Source organism: Rhipicephalus sanguineus, chromosome 9 (genome assembly GCF_013339695.2).
Source record: "Rhipicephalus sanguineus isolate Rsan-2018 chromosome 9, BIME_Rsan_1.4, whole genome shotgun sequence".
Taxonomy (NCBI): Eukaryota; Metazoa; Arthropoda; class Arachnida; order Ixodida; family Ixodidae; genus Rhipicephalus; species Rhipicephalus sanguineus.
The window spans coordinates 61,265,037-61,288,746 of NC_051184.2; the positions used below are offsets into that span (position 1 = coordinate 61,265,037).

The 23,710-nt window shown below is 44.6% G+C and overlaps 2 protein-coding genes across 2 annotated transcripts in view; one reads left to right on the top strand and one right to left on the bottom strand.

The window, feature by feature from the left end:
- The first annotated feature begins 1,017 nt into the window (after positions 1–1,017).
- Positions 1,018–10,153, top strand: LOC119405239 (phospholysine phosphohistidine inorganic pyrophosphate phosphatase). Its single transcript, XM_037672050.2, has 6 exons — positions 1,018–1,313; positions 3,563–3,750; positions 4,792–4,945; positions 6,778–6,841; positions 8,787–8,971; positions 9,895–10,153. Exons 1-6 carry the CDS (start codon positions 1,204–1,206, stop codon positions 10,010–10,012), a joined length of 819 nt encoding a protein of 272 aa, XP_037527978.1. The 5' UTR covers positions 1,018–1,203; the 3' UTR covers positions 10,013–10,153.
- Positions 10,154–11,754: 1,601 nt separating this feature from the next.
- The window catches only part of LOC119405238 (E3 ubiquitin-protein ligase RNF220), a 36,173-nt gene continuing 24,217 nt past the window's right edge, over positions 11,755–23,710 (bottom strand). Inside the window, exons 8-12 of the mRNA XM_049419450.1 lie at positions 18,241–18,326; positions 17,137–17,158; positions 16,224–16,356; positions 14,578–14,652; positions 11,755–12,459 (exon numbers count right to left, since the gene is read on the bottom strand). Of these exons, the coding sequence (XP_049275407.1) occupies positions 12,388–12,459; positions 14,578–14,652; positions 16,224–16,356; positions 17,137–17,158; positions 18,241–18,326 (388 nt within the window). The 3' untranslated portion in view covers positions 11,755–12,387. The remainder of the gene's footprint in view (positions 12,460–14,577; positions 14,653–16,223; positions 16,357–17,136; positions 17,159–18,240; positions 18,327–23,710) is intronic.

Here is a 23,710-nt window from a genome sequence, read left to right on the forward strand (position 1 = left end):
GAAAACGAAACATTTTGTACTATACTAACCATAGCTTGTTTGCGATAACTCAGCCGAATTCGCATTGTTATTATTATTTTTTTTTAATCAGCTGCGCCAGCTGCGATGTGGTATGCGAGAACGTTCAAATGAGACTTTGTGGGGATTGAGGCTTGCCCGTCGCCACTGCGCGGGTTTTTCGCCTATTTCTGCCATCCTCATGTCCGATCATGTCGCTCCCCTCCTCCGCCGTCCTACGGCGCTGGGCGAGCGGGGGTGACGTTAACCCTCCTCACCCCGGCGCCGGATCGCGACGGTGGCGCCGCGTGCGGGTCTCGCGTGCTCGCGTCTCGCGAGACGTTTTGCGCGGCGGGTCAGACTCTCTCTGGACCTCGTAAGGTGAGCACGTCTTTTCTTTCCTGTCCGTCGGCTCCTTTGTTTGGGCTCGCTCGGACGGAGTTCGCCAACGGTGCCTTGCGCCAGCGGCGAGCGCTTACCTTACGTTGTCCTTTCCGAACGCTAGGCTGAAGAGCGGTGCGGTGCATTCGCGCGTGGTCTTACTACGCCGAAACCGTATCTATCGAAGCCAACGCGAGCGGAGTTTGCCCTTGCTCGAGCGATCGGGCCCTGTTTTGGTCGCTGATCGTGAGAGCACGCAGCATAGTCGCGAGGGAACGTTTCTCTCAGCGGCGTGTCGCCGTGAGCCCTTTTGCCCGCGGAGACGTGCTAGCGGCACCCTTTGTGTTGTACTTTCGCCCGTGGCGTGGTTAAGCCTATTTTGCTTCTCCCGCCGCCTTTGGGAGCGGGCGTTGTACTGCGTTTTGTGGAGCTGCCGCAGGCAATAAAGTGTTGCGGATTTCGAGAGCAGTACTGTGTACTTGCCGCGTTACGCTCGGCGCCTTGTTTGCGCTCGAACGTGCGTGTGCAGCGGTGCGCTAGTTCACGCGAGGCGACGGCAGACGCGGCCCAGTGGCTCGCTAAGTCCGAACCCACGCTAGTGGCCGTACTCCTGTGAGGTACGTGCACACTACAACTTCACCAGACTTCACTCGCTTGACTGACACCGAAACGTTGCTGTTATCATCTCCAGCAAACGTGGCACGCGTGAGCGTTACAAGAAGGAGAAGAAGTGAGGCAGGCGTTGGACAGCGAAGACTCCAAAGTGCGTCAAAAGGAAAGGCGTCGTCGTAGTGAGTGCGACGTCGTCTGCAAGGTCTCACCATCATGGCGTGGCTGAGGAAGCCCATACGCGGCATCCTGATGGACATCACCGGTGTACTGTACGAGAGCGGCGAACGGAAAGCCATCGAAGGGTCCGTCGACGCCCTCAAAATGTACGACGACCTTTCGATTTCACAACTACACGCTGGTCCACCGAATGCACCTGACAGCAAAAGTTTACGGCACGTGGGCTCCACTGCAATTAGGAGTTTCTGCTCTGTTGGTGAATTACGCTTGTAATCTAGCGGGTAACTGTATAGGTGGCAATAACTACTACAGGCTGGAACATTTGATTGGCGGCTATGTTCTGATACAAAGCGGAAATATAAGTTTTTTCTAAAATTTCGCCTCCCGCAAACTTTTGCTCTTGGTGTACGCTTGACCACAAGCTTGAGAGTGGTGGGGATAGGTCTCTTGGCGGGCCACGGGGCATTCACCGTTTATGTTTACAAAGTTCTCTCACCATTTGCGCGTGACCGGAAATTGCACATAACGGGAGCAACGATGCAAGTTTCAGTTCATCTCGCGTCTTTACAGGCTGCTATAAAAAACTCGATCGCAGAGCATACAAGATAGCAGTGATGAACTGTAAATTAAGGAGTAATAGAGGTGGCGCGTTTGAATGTTTAAAGTCATGCAAATGTATATGTCCAATACAGAATTTCTTTAATGCCTGTCAAGCCCGTAGCAAGGGGCAGGGGGTGTCCCCCCCCCCCTGAAATTAATGAGGGGGGTGTTTTATCGAAAATAAATAATGAAAATAGGTGTTATTCTGAAATAGTCAAGACCTTCAGCAAGTCCCCCCCTGCCCCCACTCAAAAAAATTCCTGGCTACGGGCCTGATACCTACGTTGTATGAAGAGCTAACTAGCTGGCAATACCAGCAAATTGAAACAAAGACATGCTGCTGCTAATGTAGAAAATTGATCAGTTTTCTAATCACTGTTATCGCACGCGATCAGCGAAACTGAATCTGTTGTAAATCGCAAAAGTGCAAATAAAACATGTATACATGCTGTTTACAAGCATAATTGAATCTTGGGAATGACTGACACCTCGATTCTTCAGCACCAAATCAGGAATAAGGCATTGTGGTGGATTTAATGCAAGTAAACGATGCACTGCATCCGTAAAGCATATATCTTGCATGGTCACATGCCATGAAGCAAATGAGATCTGTGAACAAAGAGATATCACTCACTTTTACAGGTGTATGATGTCATCGAGGTTGCCATTTTTGTTGTAAAGACAGCACAGTGGAAAGCTGCGAATTGTACAACTAAGGCATGTTGTTGCGTTGCGTAGCATCACTCAACATTTAAAAAAAAAAAACAGAATATCCACGGAGTGAATGATGATGAGAGGGCGAAGCTGCGGAGGTTCATCGGTAAACCGTGAATCTTCCGTGAATTCTGCCCAGTACATCATCACCGACGTGAGATCGGGCGCGTTTATACTAAAGGTTCGATGAGTTATGACGACTTGCAGCTCACTTTAATTTTACATGTACGCAGTGAATTTTCATTGTTTAGAAAACCATTGCTTTAGAAAACATCTGGCGTCTTTCGTTAAGCAGCTGGCGTCTTTTCGTTTTGCTTTAGAAACATCTGGTGTTCTTTCGTTTTGCTTTTACAAAACATCTGGCGTCTTTCGTTGGTTTATTTCATCAATCAACGGCATTTTGAACAAAATTTTTATTGTTTAAGCACGCACAGGAGAAATCTCACCAGGCACTACCTTGGAGGTAAAGAATGGCTGCTAATGGGAATGAGAGACAGAAGAAGTCGGCTTTTAGCTAACGCTGCGAATTTTTTATTGTTCAACAACGCACAGGAAAAATCTCCCACCAGCACCACCTTGGGGGTCAAAGCGTAAGACTGGTTACGCACTACGACTACGACTACGAGGGACGAACGGGTGCCGCCTTAAGGAGCTTCGCCCCTAAAAAAACAGCGTAAAGAATTTCAGGAACCACAAGTCATGTGCAGGCCACATTTCGCAGCGTGATTATATACAAGGACAAACAATGCAACGGGACTGTTGTTAAACCACCACATATCTTTATTCTGAAGAAGTAAACACAATCTAAGCCCAGCCAACACGTACTATCACAGTGAATGTACCTCTAAAGGGAAACCATATGCGCAGAAATGTTTAACCTCAACTGCTTGAGTATAGACTACACTCAAACCTCATTATAACAAAGTTGCATCTGCCACGAAAATAACTTCGTTATATCCGAAAATTCGTTATAGATGCTTATTTGTAACACTGTTCTTCATTTACTTTGTTATAACCAATAATTCGTTATATCCGTGTTCGTTATAACGAGGTTTGAGTGTACACCTGTACGTGCACACAGGCTTCGCACGGCCGACATACCGTTCCGCTTCATCACAAACGAGACGCAGAAGACGAAGGAGCAGCTGGACTCATCGCTGCACCGGCTGGGCTTCGACATCTACGAGAAGGAGATCTTCATGTGCGTGCCTGCCGCCAAGAAGTTCATCCACGACCTCAACTACAGGCCGTTCCTACTCGTCCATCCCAGTAAGAGCCTCGCCAGAGGTTTCTTCACAGATATTCACTTGCAAGATACGTAAATGTGTTACACCACCGAACAAAGTGAACATCACAAGGACACATGTCATCTATATGTTTACGCGTGTCGCTATGCACAATCTTATTTTCGATTAATGGTTGTTGCCATCTTGGGCAGATAAAAGAACGTTTTCTCAGTTTTCATTGTTGTGACATGAAATAAACGAGGTCACAAAACATTGAATGCACTGGCCCAGCCGTTTCCATGCGCATATGCTTACCTAAGCAGTGTTTGCTTACTTGATAAGGGTACAAAATGGCAAAGTTATCAGCCCAAGATGGTGGCACTTGAACTCGTCCATAAAATGGTCTACAATATATGTAAAGAACAAGGCCTTCTTAATAGAAAGAGCACACTTCATTGTAGGTGACAGACAATATTTAAAGCCTTTCTTCACTCAAGGAGGGCCGCTGCCATCCCAATCCAAATGGGCACCTTGTATATGTGCTGTCTGAGGTGAGGGAGATGTCGAATGTATGTGTGCATGCATTGCTGGTCACAAGGCAATGAGGCCAAGGTTCACCAGATGGGGCAAAGATGAGTAGGGTCGAGGTTTAGCAATTGTAATTGAAGGGCCCAGCTCTGTTTGGCAACAGAGAATGGCTTCAGACAAACATGTAGGAATGTTGGTTCAATAGAGTCAACCAAAGTGGTCGCTACGTAAGTAGCAACACGTAAACCCGTCATCAGTTTCCTTGTGCATGTTTTTTGCTAGCTGCTACACATAAGCTTCAGTTAAAGACTACAAATACCATCAATGTGAAGTCGTTGAGTGAAAAACAGCAGAGGAAGGAAACATTTTGGACAGGACAAGCACTCTGTCCTGTATTTCGCTCAATGACTTCACAATGATGCACCAGCTGACCCAACATTCAACGTTCCTGAAATGACATCCCCCACGCTTTTCTTGGCTTCACTATCTGTTGATTTGTTATAATTTTAGCTTAAGGGACTTAACCCTGTCACTTGCTCATTTGCATGGAATGAAGATGTCGAAGCCGAGTTCGCCGAGTGTGACCTGAATGAGCCCAACTGCGTCGTCGTGGGCGATGCGGCCAACAACTTCTCGTACGAGAACATGAACCGAGCGTTCCACGTTCTCGTCGACAATGACGACTCGGTCCTCATCACCCTCGGCAAAGGGTGTGTATGCCTCGGGAACACTACCATTAATGAAAGAAAAATGTATTGGACGCCTTTGTAACCAGTATGCTCGATTAATTTCGATATAAGTGCCACCACATAAGGCATATTAAAGGAGGCAGTTGGCAGCTGTCATCCGATGGGGGCAAAATACAAAAGCAGCTTCGCAATCACAAGTGAACAAGCGCATTATTAAATGTGTTGGAGAGGTTGCTTTTCACTTTCAAGTGTAATCAATAAGCCAATCTCTGACTAATATCTGGTGTTTAACATCCCAAAACCACGATATGATTATGAGAGACGCCGTAGTGGAGGGCTCCAGAAATTTCGACCACCTAGGCTTCTTTAATGTGCACCTAAATCTAAGTACACCGGCCTCAAACATTTTCGGTTCCATCAAAAATGCAGCCGCCGTGACTGGGATTCGATCCCGTGACCTTCGAGTCAGCAGTTGAGCGCCGAAACGACTAGAGCACCGGGTGGGAGCCAATCTGGCTCAAGCACTAAATTGGTTGCAATAAAAACGTGTGTGCATTAAAAAATTTTCCACAGCGCACTATGTCTAGAAATTCCGAGTATTTACTCAGCCATGACTTTTAAAACCTAAATGTGATGTATACAGTGACATTTAAACTGTTTCTCCAACACTCCATGCATTCACCACCCTTGTACAGGTAGAAATAAGATCACACATTGGGATTCTAGCTTGCTTCGGAAAGGAAAAGGTAATGTGCAGTGCACACAGCCTAGTCAGCAGTGACTGAGCACATGCCATTTGTAAAATGCTGTCAAAGTGGGCTAGTTTAGTTTGCATTTGACGTCATTGATCAGCATGAACACACTGTTGAGCTTAGAATAACAGAGAGCTGAGCTAGTTGTGGTGTTTGTGGCGGCGTTTGTGGTGTCCCTACTTCTTTCTTGTGTCCGTGTCGGCGTTTGTGGTGTCCTGACTTCTTTCTTGTGTCCGTGTTTGCACGCCCTGTCTTTTTAGAATGAACACTGTTGAGGTACAATGAAAGCACCGATGACTAAGGCTCATCATTCCCGCTGACTGTAGTGCTCCGCACTCATTCAATTAGGGGGATACCTATCATCCCAAAAACAAAGCCATTAACACCTACATACACTCAAATCTCATTATAACGAAGTTACATCTTACACGAAAATAACTTCGTTATATCCGAAAATTCGTTATAAACGTATATTCCTAACTCTGTATGTATTGCAAGACTATTTTTTGTTTACTTCTTTATAACCGATATTTCGTTATATCCGCGTTAGTTATAACGAGGTTTCAGTGTATTTCAATAAAAATGCCCAGCTCTGTACAAATACATGAACCTAGAGCATCAGGCTGTCATTTTGTGAAGAATGTACAAGCTGTAACCTCTGTGCACTCGCAAAACTCCCCTTTCTCTCAATGGTACGACCTCTCTTTCACACAGTCTTCTTGCCAATAAGTTGCATGCGAAACAATGCACACGGCACAACAAACACAAAAGGGACAGAGAAAAAAACGCAATGAAGACTGGTGCCACTCTTCGTTGCCTCTTTGGTTAGTCCTTTGTCTGTTCACCATTGTTCGTCATAATGAACACTTGACTAGCCTAGTGTCACACCTTGCTTTGACACTCTTCGCATTCTGGCAATGTCAAAAAGGTTGCGCGAAAGAAAATGCAGGGCACATCATGAATCGGCAGTTCAAGTAGAGTGATATAATCAGATTTCATCTGGAGTTGGCTCATGCACTTAGCAGGCACAGTTGCTGTCTTACATGCTGCTGCTGGAGCGCTCTTCTAAGGCTTTTTTCTTTCTTTTTTTTGACCATGCAGAAAGTACTACAAGGAACATGACAAATTGACCATGGACGTTGGCCCCTTCACAGCTGCTCTAGAGGCAAGTGCACTTCAAATGCCCATCATTCATTGTGTGCAGTTGTATCATCGAAACCACCAATAAGAGGCTGAGCTGCTACATTTCCAATGAAAATATGCTGTCGAATAGACAGTACAGTACTCATGGATCGAAACGGCACAATTTAGGGTTAAGCAATGCCCATGCTTTCTTTTCCACCGTCTTCAGTTCGGGTCGTATTAGTGTAATTTTGACTCGAACACGTAGATCAGAGCCAACGTTATCATTAGAGACCAGACTCGTCACAACATGACGTAGTTATTTCAAGCAATTGCGCATACCAGTCGTTATAGTGAAAACTTTGATGTCGCGCTTGACTCCGTGAGTACCGTACCTGCACAAATTACGTTTGGCAGTGACATGCGAGGACAGACTTCAATGGCTGTGCTAGTGTTGTGGTACTGGGTGTGAGATAAGATACCAATTGTAGCAGAAAGAGTTTTGATACAAGATCCAGTTATACCTGCGGCAGCAACATTTGAATAGACACAATGTTATTTAACATGACTGTGTACAGGGTCAGCAATATTTACCAAAAAAAGCATGTCATTGGTGTTTGAGAGCTTATAGCTGCTAATATTTGGTATAAAACTCAGAAAACTATACTTCCATTTCTTGACATCATTATGTAACTTTTGCATGTATAAGAAATTTAGTTATATCAGCTTGGATGCTAGTGAGGTGTTTCCCTTAAATGTGGTTGACCCTTTAGTACTTACATTTGGGAGCACGTCATAGAAAGACAGATGGTTAAAATAAATCTGGAGCCCTCTGTCGCAGTGTTCCTCGTAGCTCACTTTGTAGTTTTTCATGCGGCAATTGTGTCAGCATTTGGTCACACATACAGTACACACTCATGTCTACAAGCCATCCATGTGGAACATTCAAGCATTCCCCGTATTACACAAGTGAATACAACATTGCGATTGGCAAGCCTGGTGAAAAGGTCCTTCACATGGTATGGTACAGGAATCGCTGTGATTGTCATGGCCAGGGTGTCGAAACGAAATGTTTTTCATTTTGGTTTTAGTTTTGTCCTACCGAAAAATGTTCCGTTCCGTTTCAGTTATAGAATGAAAACAAGATGTTCCGTAACGGCTTGTAACAGTTCTTATCTGAAGCAAGACTGAAAGGTGGGCTAGTTAGTGATACATAACGGGCAAAAACAGCGTGCAGACAGACGGACTTTATGCTTATCGTTTGTGTATAGTATTAAGTAATCTGCATATGCCAATAAATCACAGTTGAGAGTCAGCGCTTGTCCTGTGTATCCTTTTCTTTGTCCCATCTGTCTGCGCGCTGTTTTTGCCCATTACTTATCTGAAGGCAAAATTTTGAAAGTAAAGTAACGATAAAAACATAGTAGTTAATTTTCTCACGAGTGAATTACAGATTCTCTGAGTAGGCTAAATGCTTTGCATCAAGGAAGTGAGCATGATCTCAGAAGCAGCACGCCACCGAGTGATATGCGAAACTGCCGTTGCGATAAAACAAACTTCAGCAACGAGAATGCCCTCTCTATGCTGGCCTGTGTGACTGGCGCACCAAGGTCTGCTTGTGTTAATATAAACAGCTCCGGTTGCCACTCTTTTCATTTTTCACAAAATTTCAACACATCTTTACTTTGGAATACATGCCTGATGTGCATTAACGCTCACATTACATGACCTCAGTTGTTTCAGATTGCCAGCTTTTCCCCTGAACCGAGAACTGATAAAAAATATTCCAGATTCACACTGGAGCAAAGTAATAGATAGCGTTTTAGTTACGTTTTTGTTCCGGTCAAAAATATCCTTTTTTTTTTTTCATTTTTCATTTTTGGTTTTCATTCCATTCCGACACACTGGTCACGGCATCTTGCCATGCCACATGGATGTTACAACTAATCCTAGTGCCGTTGTAAAAATCTCCACGTGTTTCTTTGCAGTATGCAGCTGATCGACAGGCCATTGTGATTGGCAAGCCCGGTGAAGAGTTCTTCCGCATGGCACTAGAAGACATGAAACTGCGGCCGGAAGACGTCGTCATGATTGGCGACGACATCGTCTGTGACGTCGGTGGCGCCCAGAGTGCCGGGATGCGCGGCGTGCTCGTGCGCACCGGCAAGTTCCGGTACGTCTTACTCTTACCGTTTCAAAAGTCAAAACCACACCCAGCAACTGGTTGGTTGCTTGCAGAGATTTCCTCTGGATGTGAGAAAAGCAGCGTGGAAATTCTGTAACGTACTGTATAGCAGAGAACAAGTGCAAGAGATTACACAAGCCTCATAATCATTTGCTATTCTCCATTCTCATTTGTGTGTGCGACTTCTTGGCTTAATGTTCATTTTAAATGGTTTGTCACTAAACAAGGCAGAAAAAAAAAATGTTCCTTTATGGCAACTGCATCGATTTTTTCGCGCATTTTGCATCTGACATTCTTTAGGATGCACTGATCATATGCAGAAAATAGTGCAACTTAAAGTTGCATACAGTTAAACCTAAATATAACTAATGCATTTACTAAGAGAATATAATATAGATGACAGTATGACTTTTCAAACTTTTTATCTTATGCAACACTATATAAAACACTAAAATTTTAGTTTACATGCCTGTTGAATGAAACATCTCTGTGTCCCTGATCGCATTTTGATTAGGCATAGAGTTGCACAAAAATAGGCACCCTGCGAGCCTCGAAGTAATGCCTGCTTTATGAAGCCATCAATTTCCCTTAGCAAATGGCTCCCACAGTCATGGAATAGTTTCTGCGGCATTGAAATAAAAGTGGTAGCGGCAAAGTGCATGCAAATATGCGTGCAGTGTTCATTTAAAGCTGGGACAGAGAGAACATTAACATCGCATTTGTGAAGTCATTTAAAATAGTGTAAAGTCATTTTATTTGTAAAGTCATTTAAGCACACTGAAATGGACAGTTCTCTGTAGCCTAAGAATTTCCCGATCGGCCATCTCGTGCATTGGCGATACAGTTTGCACACGTATGTAGAGCGATTGCCACATCGTGTGCTCAAATTGCCACGTTTGTTTCCGTTGCAGGCCCGAGAATGAAAATCACGCCAACATCAGGCCAGACGCTATTGTCAAAAACCTGATGGAAGCCATCGAGCGGATTCTCTCGACAGAACGGCCGACCAAGCCAGTTCTTCCGCAGTGACTCTAAGAACACGCGCGCAAGCTGCGCGATATCTCTTCAACGCTATTTCTTGATACGCGATTGTTTAATATTAAAGGCCAAGCATATCAACTCGTACAACACAGAAGATGCACATAAACCACAGTGTTTTCAAAGCTACAACTGAAACAAACTGCCTGCGTTTAACTGAAATGTAGGAAAATATGGAGAAGGCCAAAAATCACGAGAAGTACTCGCTACTGCTGGAAGCTGAACACGTCATCTCCAAACAACATATGTGATCGAATGATCATTTTTTAAGTTTAAAAGCTTGTTATACGGCTCACGTGCTCTAAGTACAGCAAATTTTAAAACTTAACATATTTTACCAGTTATCACGTGCATCCTACTGAAATTCATATCCTGCTACTATTCAAAGTTGCTTCCACTTCACTTAGAACCAAAAAGAGTGACATTTGCACATGCCTTATTCCAATTTAAAAAAAATATTGTGCAGGTTAGTTGGGTTACGACAAATATGCTCATTTTTCTTTATAATATGCGCTATATACTATTCGAACTACTCAATTAGAAATTATTCGACCAAATCACTATTCGCTTTGAACCTAGAACTTACTATTCGCACATCCCTACTGCATACCAAATCCAGCTCTTCTCGCTCTGAACCTTATGTCCATACGTGTTTTCTTGTGACAACTGCACGATAATATTCAAATGGTTCCAACAATGTCATCTTTGGCATTTACACTCAAACCTCAATATAACGGACACGCATATAACGAATTATCAGTTTGACAAAGTAAATGAAGAACAGTTCTGTCATAGATACAGTGTTAGGAATGTACGTTTATACGAATTTTTGGATATACAGTAACAAAGTTATTTTTGTGTCAGATGAGAGTTCGTTAAATTGATGTTTGAGCTTACATCACTTTTCCTATTGACTTCCTTACAAACATTATTTAGGTTTTTTTATTCTCTAAACATTCTATTTTCTACAAGCATGACTCATGTTACCTGCAAACTAGATTTTCGAGATTTCTGAGCTCTTCAGAGCCGTTAAACTGTTTCCTCTGGAACCATTCGATTCCAGGAATTCATAGATACTGCCTTCAGAATTCGTGGTTTCACACAAGGTTTCTATTCCACTAAACAAAAAAAAACTGAGGAGCCCTTACTCTATCAGGAAGATGGGGGCAAGCGAAGCATTGCGTCTGCGTGCCCGACGTGCTAGCACTTCTTCTCATTTCTTTCCATCACCTTGCACAATGCTCCCTGTTCCTTCATGCCGGGGATCGAACCTTCATCCACATGATTAGCAGAGCAACACTTCAGTCGCTACAGGCAACAATGATGGCCATGCGTTCATATCCAGGCAACAATGAAATGTGGCAACATGCCATGACAGGCGACCTCAATGAAAAATCAGATTGCCGTATCAGAAACAGCTGACTGCCAACAAACCCACAATCGAGAGAGCAATTATTGGAAAACGGTGCATACAGATACGCATGTGACCGGCGTGCCGTTGAGGATCGCACTTCTGTGTGCTCGCCGGCACCAGGTTTTTCGCGTACTCTACTGCCACTGAAATCTGTGAGTTATAAAAGGTTCGCTTAAAAACAAGAGTGCGCATTTGCAAACTCAAGTTCTCACCACAGCAGCATTATGTTTGAAGCGAATTGCTCATCAATGCCGTTAAGTCAAGAGCCTCTTACGCGTGTGCCGGATCTGTCGCGGGACATAAAACACAACACAGAAATATGTCAAACATATATGTGCACTTTTATTTACACTTGCTCATACCTGAGAGCGCCTTAAAATTGACAATGTACCTACTCTGTGCGTTTGCAGATATCGTGCTTTCAATATGACGTACAAGAAAAAGATCATTCAGTGCAAACGTTGCGAGGCTGATTCTGACAGCCTTGCTTGCTTCACACACTCAACCATCACTGCCAGCTCAGTTCAAACCAGCATAAAGTGACCAAACAGACATGAAGACACAACATATGAACTATACAAACATGAATAGTATAACTGCCAAAATGGTGACGTAAGGGTTTGTTCTTTCCCCTTACAAGCAATGCACCTTTATGCATAAACATGAGTGAAGAACAGAGTAGTTGCTTTCTGCTAAAAAGTTGAGAAAAAATAATAAAAATTAAACAGCTAGTAAATGAGCTGCTTCTATTTACAGAGTAGTGCCTTACACAGCAACAAGGCGGAACTAGTATTTTGAATAAAAATTGCTTCCTTTCACAAGTGCACAAGTGCAGCTTTTTCTTGAAGGGAGGTGGGTAAGGGGTTGTCAACAGTCACGTCAAAAGCCAGGTAGACATTGTAGGTTGAGTAAAAAATATTCCTAAAGCTGCAAACGTTCGGTTTATCACACATCACAGGTAGATCCTTCGCAGGTCGCTGGCGCTTGTGATGGAATTACACTGAGGGCAGAGCTTCTTTGCACCCTGCAATCGGAGGGTAAGCATTCGTAAGAGTATAGTAAGAAATTAAATAGAAATAGATATCTGTGAAGGTAGAATTTCATACCCGTGTCAAGTAATAATAATAATAATATTATCTGGCGTTTAACGTCCCAAAACCACGATATGATTATGAGAGACGCCGTAGTGGAGGGCTCCGGAAATTTCGACCACCTGAGGTTCTTTAACGAGCACCTAAATCAAAGTACCTGGGCCTCAAGCATTTAGGCAATTTAAGTGCACTTATGGGGAGAGTACGCGTCGGAACCTTGCGTGACACTTTGATACGCGGTGCTAAACGGGAAAACAGAGCGCACTTGTAGCAAAGAAGAAATCGCGATAAACTGCGAATGAATTTTAGATGTATATGAAAAAGAAAAGAAACTAAGAAATATGATTGTTTTACATTGAATCATAAATAAAAACAGAGTCAAGTGTGTTCTTCTCACCAAAAACAAACGCAGCCGTCTTTTATACAAGCGTTGCAAGCCAATACCGGATGAGACGCATGTAGCCGCGATGCAGCGAAGTGCGTTCACGGAACGCGCTCCAACTGGAGCATACTTTTCCATGAGTGACACTCTGCTTGTGTTGTTCAGTAGATTTGGCAAAGCACCCTTTAACCAAATTGTACTCCCCGTAAGTACACTCAACTTGCCTGCTTGACACGGGTGTTAGTGTGACTGTTAACAGTAGTAATATTTTTGCCACAACTCTCATTTATAACGGGATGCTATTCAGAAAAATGCCCTCTGTTATTGACGGTGACACCAAAGAAAGTTATGCTCTGATGGTTCTTTGTAACAATTTTCAATACGCTGCAAGGAACAATGATTGAAAATACAATTCCACACTATAGGCAGCACTGCAAGGGCTGCGGGGAATTGTCCCCATTCACATTCACAGCCAAAGACGGTAAGCTGCAAATGAACGAAAGATGTAAGCGCACATCACATGACTGAATGTAACGTTAAGTTGCATACCTTTGCATCGCAAAATACGAAGTCGTTACAAGACAGTAACCTTTGCCGACCAAAGTCAATATAAGACCTGAGCTGAGCAGAATGGCACGCTTCTGTGAGCAGCTGCCGACAGCACTTCTTGTGCACTAATAACCACAAAAGAGCACGTTGTGTGCAGGAAACAGGAATATGCAAAAAAAAAAAACTATATGCGATTTGACTTGTGCCGTGCTTGCTTTGTACAATTCCTGTTTGATAAATTTGCTTGGATCTTTTGAGAAACTTTATTTGTCCACATGCATTTCTCACAACCTTGACCTGAGGGGGTAGCACTGCCATTGCACTTTTTTTTTTTACTATATGACAGAACCATCTGAATCTAAGAACAAACATTGGCAAGCACGAGAGAAACCTGAATTATGCAGGCTACCTAACATAAAAATAGCTTACTTATATTCAATATTAATTGTAAATGCACATCTGTTGCACTGTAGCACGACAGAATCCTGGTCATTCAAATCAATGTATAATTCGAACTGCATGGCTAGTCCCGGCAGATTTGTAGATTTAAATAGGAAAAAAAAAAAGCTCCCTGCAAATTTAAACTCTAAACACCATTCAACTGTTGCCTCGAACAAAATTTCTCGCTCTTACAAATTGAATTGATCATTTAGATTATTTCCAATATAGGGTGTGCCTTTTGGCTAAGCGCTCAGCTGTTGTAATCATTGTGACATGACTCAAGCATGGTCAAGCTCTCTCACACACTAACTACTTTATGGTTATACCGAAGTTTAACTTGACTATTTTCCATGAATCACAATTAGTTTTGGTACTTCGGTAATAATGCATCATGATGTGTAGACAGCATTCTTCTTTATTTCTTTACGAGCACTAGGCCTACTACTACATACGGCGCCATTCAACTAGACAACAAGTTCATTTCATTAGATTTCACGTTATCAGCAAGTTTTGCTTTGTTGCGACATCACAGTGATGCCAATGGCGCCAAAAATAAAGTGCGTCATTTTGAGGTCGAATTTAGTATCATATTTGAAAATCTTACATGTAAGTGCTGCATTAGAAGAGTGTAGTAGTTGTTCCTACATTAAAAATTCTGTAGAGCGGCAGGGTGGCTTACCAAAGTCTTGAGCCAGCATTCTTGGCAGTGAACATGCCAGCAGACAACAGACACCACGGGCTTTTCATAAGGTTCCTGAGTACATGCGAATGGTTTCAATAGGCATTAGTACAGCCAGTAGTGTTTTAGCATGCTTCGCAGGTCATTAAACCCACACGTGGATGTTTAGAGCACTGATAGCATAACTATGAAACATCATTACTTCCTAATGTGGGACAAGTTTTACAGGAAAGCTTTGATGATGGTTCTTGATGCACAAAAAAGTGCCACCTTGGAGCCTTGCAAACTCACTCAAGTTTCAGTTCTCTACAAGGGAAGCTTTTGCTAACTGCACATTACAATGCTGAATACTGAGCCATGCTTCAGGCTCCTTCCATTACCACACTTATTCTAACATCTGGCCTTGGCAGCACACATTTAAGAAAGATTACAATCTTCCACGCTCCTATGCTCTCCAAACCACTACCTGCACCTTTTTAATGTCTCGCGCATATTTTAGTGACAAATTTCACATGTGCCATCATGGCATCATGTGGGTTACATGTAATCTTTCTACAAAGCAAAATTTGTAAAAGTTGCTGTGGTAAATTATATTTGCAAACTGGCAGGTTTGGCATAACAGTAAATGTCAAGTGAATGCGCATGCATGTTTCAAACGCAACCAGATCAACTTCCTGATGTGCGTACTAGCAAAGCCACAGAAAACACACGGCTGCGGGCCCCTGTCTGAAATATGTTTGTTTTCATCCGGAAGCCTAGCATCAGTTCAAAGCTTCGCCTAGCTAGACTGATGCGGCCAAGTCAAGGTTGTGAGTTAACCAAAGCAGTGAAATCTACTGCCTTCAACATTGCAGTATTTCAGTTTCAGCTTGCCTGCCTAATAAAGGGTCCCTGAAAACGGCTTTTTGAAATTATGTAAGCAGTTAGGCTACAACTAAAGTAAATACTTTGCACTGTAGCTTAAGCAAAGCACCTTATGATCAACAGAGCTGCAAGGAATTAACGATTTCCCTCCTCCCGAGTCATGCTTTCCTCAAGTTATTTGCCAAGCAGTTGGGGGCTAAGCTGTGCCTTCTGTAACCATCTGCGTGTAGGTGATGACGCTCCATGGTCATCTAGTTTATTTCTGCGCCATGAGGTGCCACCACAAATCTAACCAATCACGTTTTCCCTTCAAGTACGACTGCTAAGGGGCTAAATCAGATCGCTTGCATGAGTGACGTCGCAAAACATGCCGCATGCCAAGCGCAGGGATGGCTGAAAACTTTGCTTGGCCGTGCCACTGTGATCTGTAGCAGTGTGCATGCTTCAAACCTTATAATAAATTGCACATTTTACTCAGAGAACTTAAATCAGTCTGTTAATGACTATCAGCACGTACGCTAACGCCAGAGTGGGTTTATAAGAAAAATCGTTGAAGATGTTCCAAAGTCTGATTTTCTTAAGAAAAGAAAAGAAATTTAAAGTAAGTAAAGGATAATGGGAAATAACAACTTCGCCAATGATATTTCAATAGTGACCACCTCTAGCAATAAATCATGCAAGTCATGCGAAAATCTGGGAAAGTTTAATCCTGCAAGAAAAAATGGCATAAAAAGGTAAGGTAAACCACCCATGACTTGATCAGACTTCACTGCGATACTCACCATACAAATGAGGCACTTGGACACGGCTTGGTTGTCGCTCTCCAGCTTTCGTAGTCGCTCCCGCAGCGACTGCACCACTTGAGACATTGCCCCCTTGGGCAGGTCCGGTTCGGTACTTTTAGCCTCTTCAGCACTGCGTAGAAACGTGAAACGAGCTTACTACTACAGTGATTCCAGCATGCACGCAAGCAGATGCTGCATGTTACTATTTACAGAAACCAAATACTGTGGGGCAAGATATTTACTCCAGCTTTCTTGTTTTTTTTTTCTTTGAAAATATGTTGATGTCACCAACAGATCTCTCTCGCATTAGCTAGAGTGTGCATGCAATTCTAAATAGATAGTATGCAGGGAAAATATATTTTACAGCTTTCTTTTTGTGACAAAATATCAATGCAGCCAATCCTTCCCTGTGCCTGAAGCTACCATACTCAATTCCAAGGGAGTCAGTTGCATGGTGGTTTTCGATACTGCACATGTGGTTCCATCACATTCAAACAGATGAAATGCAGCAGCATCTGTATTTAAATGTTGTGACTTCCCTTTTGTTGCTTGTTTATCATTGCATTTTTTAAAAACTTATTGCTTGCATTATTACTCGAATGAGCGCATTATCAGTACTAGTTTCATTCGCCTGTTGATTGGAGTGCTGCATTAGTTTTTTCACCTTGCTCTCTGCACAATATTGTAATGCTCTGGACGTGCACAACAATAAGTGATGAAGATCCCAAATAAAAAAAAATGAAAGTGGGCACTGAAAGGTGGAAGGTTTCTTTTAAATTATTATGCAGAGAGTAGAGTTACCACAGATGCAACTTAGTTAATCAATGACTAGAAGTCCGAGAATAATAATTCACCAACAAAAAATGACGACCCCGCTTTAGTGTGTTTCGTTAATGAATGGCCCACTCACCCATCTGATGCAGGCTTGTCCTCTGTCAGTCAGCCATGAAAAAGAAATAATGAAAAGCGAGATCGGTACGAGGCAATAAATGGTGTAGCCAGGAAAGGAACAGTTTGGTGTCACGGAGCAGTTATTTTTCGTCAGAATAATTACTCACGGCTCAGTTCACAATCGCAATGCACCAACCAATAAAGCTGGAAGTCGGTCACACTGGTGTGCATACTTTATGCTTACTTTGTGCGCCGTGCCTGAAATGTGTTGTGTGTGCTGCAAATCTTTGTAGACTGGCTACAAAATCTACCTGGAAGTTGGTTACACTAAACTTTATGGTACGTTTCTAGTTTATACGACGGATGGAACGACAGAGCTGATCAACTGTCACTGCTTTTCTTGCCCCACCATTATACAGCCTTCTATCATTTTTCTATCTTTAATGATGTTTTCCCACCACCGCCAGAACATTCGACGCAGATGTATAAGAAATCCGGCGTTAAATGTGGACGACCTCACTTGAAGGCGTGCACGCAACGGCCCGCGCAAAACATAAAAAGAACGAACCAAGCAAAAAAGATTAAAAGATAAACAAAATAACACCAAAAGGTCGTCGCTGCCCCTTCAAAGCTTGCTTCACCTCGCGCACCCTAGCTGTGTGGTAAAGCGATACAAAAGCTCCTCGAGCACTAACAAACTTGAATTAAAATTAAGGACAATCTCATTCGCTAAACACTAGGGTCGGAAAAATACCGTAAACAGTATCTGTTGGGACACAATATATACCAATAACTCGCGCACAGTCTTGGCAGCTGCCGCGAAAAAAAAAAAAAGAAAGAGAGAAAGAAACAAAATATGTAAGACTGCAGGAACTGAATCAAATTGATGCTTGCTATGACAGTTAGGATTTCGCTTTTGTTCCAGAATGCGAAAATATTCATTCAAATTCGTTGAGCGGTTCTATCAATTCTGCTTCACGTGCCAGAGAGCTACGAAAGAGAAGTCGGCCCCCCTCATATCAGAGTAAGTAAACCTTATCTGAAACACTCCTCTTTAACAAAACACTCGGGGAAACCAGTGTTCCGGCTAAGCGTCGTTCATACGTCACAACCACGTGCTTACCCGGGGATTCCGGTCTTTCGACTGGCACAATGTAGTCTTCGTCCCGCCGCGGCGAGGTGTTCGACCGGTTGACGGCGTCAGCAGAGCTGAAAGCGGGAAGGCTATATGTTTACTATACTATATATATCTTTGGCGAATGGTTAAAAAATACAATATTAGAGGCAGGCGAGTGAAATCTTGCAAATTACTGACAGTCACCTTGCGCGCCACAGACAATCTTTTGTTTCGTAGTTGATTAAATTGTTAATTAGGATTATTCAATTAAAGTGCTAAATATTGACTTCACGCAAGAAATGCGACTTGCAAAGTTCGAGAGCGTCTTCAGAAACCCCAACTGCATTATTTGCGATAAAGAAAGTCTCACGTATGCCAATTTTTCGAAGCTGCAAAGAAAGCCCGCGAAATACAAAAACAACCACGTGACTAGCGCATTCGCGCGGCAGCGAATGTGCTGTTCTCAGTCGTAGTTTGAGCGAACGAAATCAGCTGCGGCCGCGACTCGCCGGCTCCGTTGCAGCGGTAGGCTGATAAGTTGGCGGTGGTTTCTTGGCCCGCGTTAGCCAGTTGGCGCGCGTGACAGTGCAAGATGTAGCGAGCGCGGGCCGAGAAACCACCGTTAACTTATCGGCCTACCGCTGTAGCGGAGCCTGCGAGTCGCGGCCGCAGCTGATTTCGTTCGCTCAAACCACGGCTGACAGCCATAGGCGTGCGCAGGGTTCCCCATCAGGGGGGGGGAGGTTCATCGCAGCGCCCCCCCCCCCCCACCGTACTAAGTCTATGTATGGGGCAGATTTTGCGCCCCCCTTCTTAGGTGATTAGGGGGAGGGGGGGCGGCCGACCCCCCTGCCCTCCCTGTGCGCACGCCTATGCTGACAGCAGCATGTTCGCTGCGCGCGAATGCGCTAGTCACGTGGTTATTTTTGTATTTCGCGGGCTTCTTTACAGCTTGAAAAAAAGAATGGTATACGTGAGACTTTATTGCAAATAATGCAATTGGGGTTTCTGAAGACGCTCGCGAACTTTGCAAGTCGCATTTCTTGCCTAAAGTCAATATTTAGCAATTTAATTGAATAATCCTAATTAACTATTTAATCAACTACGAAAGAAAAGATTGGCTGTGGCGCGCAAGGTGACTGTCAGTAATTTGCAACTGATTTCACTCGCCTGCCTTCAATATTGTATTTTTTAAGCCTTGGTTAAAGATAGCTGGGACACCCGGTATATATATATATATATATATATATATATATATATATATATATATATATATATATATATATATATATATATGTATATATATATATATATTTTTTTTTTTCAGGCGGAACAAGCTCAAGTTGTTTATGCATGTGCGAGGGCATGATTGGCAAAGAAAATGTCGATGATATGCATAAATCAGTTCAGGAACGGTTCAGAAAAATAAAACTGGCATCAACCCATGTGCAGCGCAAGGAAGGATACAAGGTAATCCATACGAATTTCTCAGAAGAGAATAGCTTCCAAGTTGACGAGAAACTTGTCCAAATACGGTGATCGAACCCGGGACCGAAGCGCACCCGGGGCGGTCATTCTACGAGTTGAGGTAACCGGGAGGCTACTAGCAATTGGCAACGCGAGGGCGAATGAATCGACAACTCGAAGCACATGACGACTGATTATTACAACTCAGCTCTGAGGAACCCCTCAAAGCTTCGTGCCGTCGGTCGGTCGCGACGGTACAGTGCTTTGCGGCGCGCGGCTGCCGACTCGAAGGTCGCGGGTTCAATTCCGGCCGCGGCGGTCGCATTTGGATGTAGGCAAAATGCTAGAGGCACCGTGTACTGTGCGATGTCAGTCCACGCTAAAGAACAACACATGGTCAAAATTTCCAAAGCCCTCCACTACGGCGCACCTCATAATCATATCGTGGTTTTGGCGCGTAAAACCACACATATCATTAATATTATTATTCGTGCTACAAACAGGCGGATTCCAGTTTTGCCTTTCTTGACACTGTTATGAGGGCACTCGGCCTACAGCAGTCGACACTTGCGTAAAAGAGATTTCAACAAGTGTCGAATAGCAGCAAGTTTGGACACGGAACTCTCCAAAACGCCTCTCTCCGCGGACGCGCCCACTCACACACAAGCACAACTGGACGTAAAAAAAAAAAAAAAAGCACAGGCCGACGCAGTTTTGTCTGTAGCGGCCGCTCACAACGTGCCAAAGGTAAAACGGAAAGCTGGTATGGTGATACGAAAAAGAACTGCCAATACGCGAAGCTTAAGACGCACACTTCGATTGTCGGGACACGCCGGAACCGGAAGCCTCGAGCCGTGTCGCGAGACCAGCCACTCCCGGAAGAAAATGCGCCCCCCCCCCACCTTGAAGGTGAGCGACACGAAGTGGACAACGAACGCGCCGCTACGTAGGGCCCTCTTGCACCTTTCATCTCTCAAACCCTCCAGAATACGTCTATGTGCACTACGCTTCTTGTGAACGCATCGTGCCGAACTCGTCGGTTCAGTCAGTCAGCGCTGTGTCCTGTGTGGTTTATTGTCCCGTATTTTGCGCTGTCGTGGCGTAATGTTCGTGACGCCGTTGGCTTTTCCTTACCTTCCCACCCCGTCCCTCTCTCATCTAAAAACAAACACAGCCGAACTCCACTGCGGCGCTGACTACTCTGCTCTTAACACAGAATGAAATGTAATGGCGACACCTAGCGGCTGTGGTGCTGCGGCGCTTAAATGTACACTAACGCGAAACAATGAATCGGTTTAGAGTAATAAATTATTCTCTGAAAACTCTACTGCCGTTAATTTCACCATCGTATGCTTGCTTATTAAGAGAAAATGAAGCTCAAAGTTTCATTTTTAAATTTCGCGCCGAAATCTTTGTACACGAATGTCAGCGTGACTTATGTCTGTTAGTTCTCATTACTGGCGTGACCTCGCGGATTTCAAGGTTTCTTTTCTTTCTTTTGTTTTCCGTATTCGACGGTCGTGAAACGTGGTGCGCGGCAGTGTGAGATACCCTTCGTCCTTTCGCGTCGCGTCTTCATCCAGCACTGATGAGCACCAGGTGTCGAGAAGTTCGAGGTCACTGCACAGCGTCTGTGACCACGTGTAACATCAGCGGCTTCACCTCCTCCGTTGCCGCACAGCGAGCCCACTACACCGCTACCCCTTACTGTATGTGGCGTTGCATCGAACGCGACCAGCGCTTCGAGGAACGCGTTGAGAACGCATCGACGTGCTACGCCATACGACCATGCGACGCCCGCGTTCCTGGACGGCTGCGGCGTCTGAACACACCGGTGACTGCTCCGCCCACTGAGGCTATAAAAGCAGGACAGACAATAAACGGGGGGCTTTTCTTGGTTTGGGGCTTGAACGCTCGTCTCTTGTCTTTTTCTTCTGCGCGTCTGCCCCGACACGGTGGCAGTAACGCGACATGGTGTCAGAAGTGGGATCCGAACCCACGCCCACATTCGTGGACCATTTGCAGCGTTTCGGAGAGCTTCGCGTCCCTGAGGCCGATGTGCCCGGCGAAGGCAGCGAAGTGTTACCATTGCAGCGTGAAGGGACACTTCAGTGCGGTCGGTCGCAAGAAGGGCTTCGCAACGAGCAAGGTAGGACTGTCTTCCCTTCAGAGAGACAATGCATTGTACTTTCTCGGTACTGTTGATAATTGCGCCGCGAGTGCCAAGTTTATTGAAGTGCGTATTAACGGAACGCCAGCTTCCGCGAAGGTAGACACGGGCGCTGAGGTATCAGTAGTTCCTCCAACATTCCCTGGCATCCCATCAAAGTTAGAGAGAACTGGTATAGTTCTAACGGGACCGAGCGGTAATCGACTAAAGGTTTTGGGAAAATTCACCGCGGTTATTAGTTGGAAGCAGGCAGCTATCAAACAAACAGTATTTGTCGTTGCTTCGTTGCGATCCGTTCTCCTCGGTATAGAGGCCTCAGAACGGCTAGGGGTTGTTAAATTTGTTGACGGCGTAACGTCTTCAGGATCGTGGGAGCACCGGTACCCTCAGCTGTTTCAGGGATTAGGTACGCTATCAGGAGAGTATACGATCCGCTTGAAGCCGAACTCTGTGCCCTATGCAGTTCACGTGGCGCGCCGCGTTCCTCTTCCCATGAGAGATGCTGTAAAGCACGAGTTGGACGACATGGAAAGACAGGGCGTAATAAGGAAAGTAGAAGGGCCTTCAGAGTGGTGCGCTGGAATGGTTCCGGTGTGGAAACCATCAGGAGCAATACGAATTTGCGTCGACTTAACGCACCTAAACAAAAATATACTTAGAGAACGGTATGTTCTGCCCACCGTGGATGAGACGCTAGGGTTATTGGGTGGAGCAACAGTGTTTTCAAAGTTAGACGCGAATTCTGGTTTTTACCAGATTAAGCTGTCAAGAGAGAGTCAGCTGTTGACCACTTTTATAACGCCGTACGGAAGGTACTGCTTTCAAAGGCTGCCCTTTGGTATCACATCGGCGCCAGAGTACTTTCAGAAGAGGATGTCAGAAATCTTGACTGGCATGCCTGGCGTTGTCAATTTGATTGATGATATATTAATTTTTGGGAGCACGAAGGCAGAGCATGATCAGCGTCTCGAGAAAACATTGAAAAAGCTGGAAATAGAAGGCATAACGCTTAACAAAGCGAAGTGTTGCTTCGGCGTCAGAGAAGTGGCGTTTCTAGGATGCCTTATCAATAAAGAAGGCATAAAAGCGGACCCGAAGAAAGTGGATGCTCTTAGAAATTTAGATCCACCTCGTGACGTAAGCGGTGTGCGTAGACTTCTTGGAATGGCTAATCACCTCGCCAGGTTTATTCCAAATTTGTCACAGATAAGCGCACCACTGCGTGAACTTTTGCAAAAGGGTCGCGAGTGGACATGGGGTAAACCTCAGGAAAATGCTCTGATTAGCATCAAAGAACAGATATGTTCTGATCGTTGCATGGCAAAGTATGACCCAAAGCATCCGTCAATAGTTTCCGCTGATGCCTCTTCATTCGGGCTCGGCGCAGTATTATTCCAAGAGCAAGGGGATGGAGAACGCCGTCCAGTGGCGTTTGCCTCCAGGTCATTGTCGCCAACGGAGTCTCGGTACGCACAGATCGAGAAGGAAGCTTTAGCCTTAACATGGGCTGCGGAGAGGTTTGAAGGGTACATCAGAGGACTCGAAGTAAAGTTCGAGACTGACCACAAACCACTCGTAACGTTGCTGGGCAAAGCGCCGCTTGATTTGCTCCCTCCGCGAATTCAGCGCTTCAGAATGAGGCTAATGCGCTTCACGTTCAAGGTGGAGTACGTGCCCGGGAAAAATCTGGTCTTGGCAGATACTTTGTCAAGGGCTCCGCTCCAATCAAGTCAGAAAGATCCTCAAGCTCTGTCTGTGTCCGAGATTGAGCGCTTTGCCCAAGGTTGCATGGATACCGTGGCTGAAGTTAGCGGCTTTGAGAAAGTTAAGCAGGGCCAG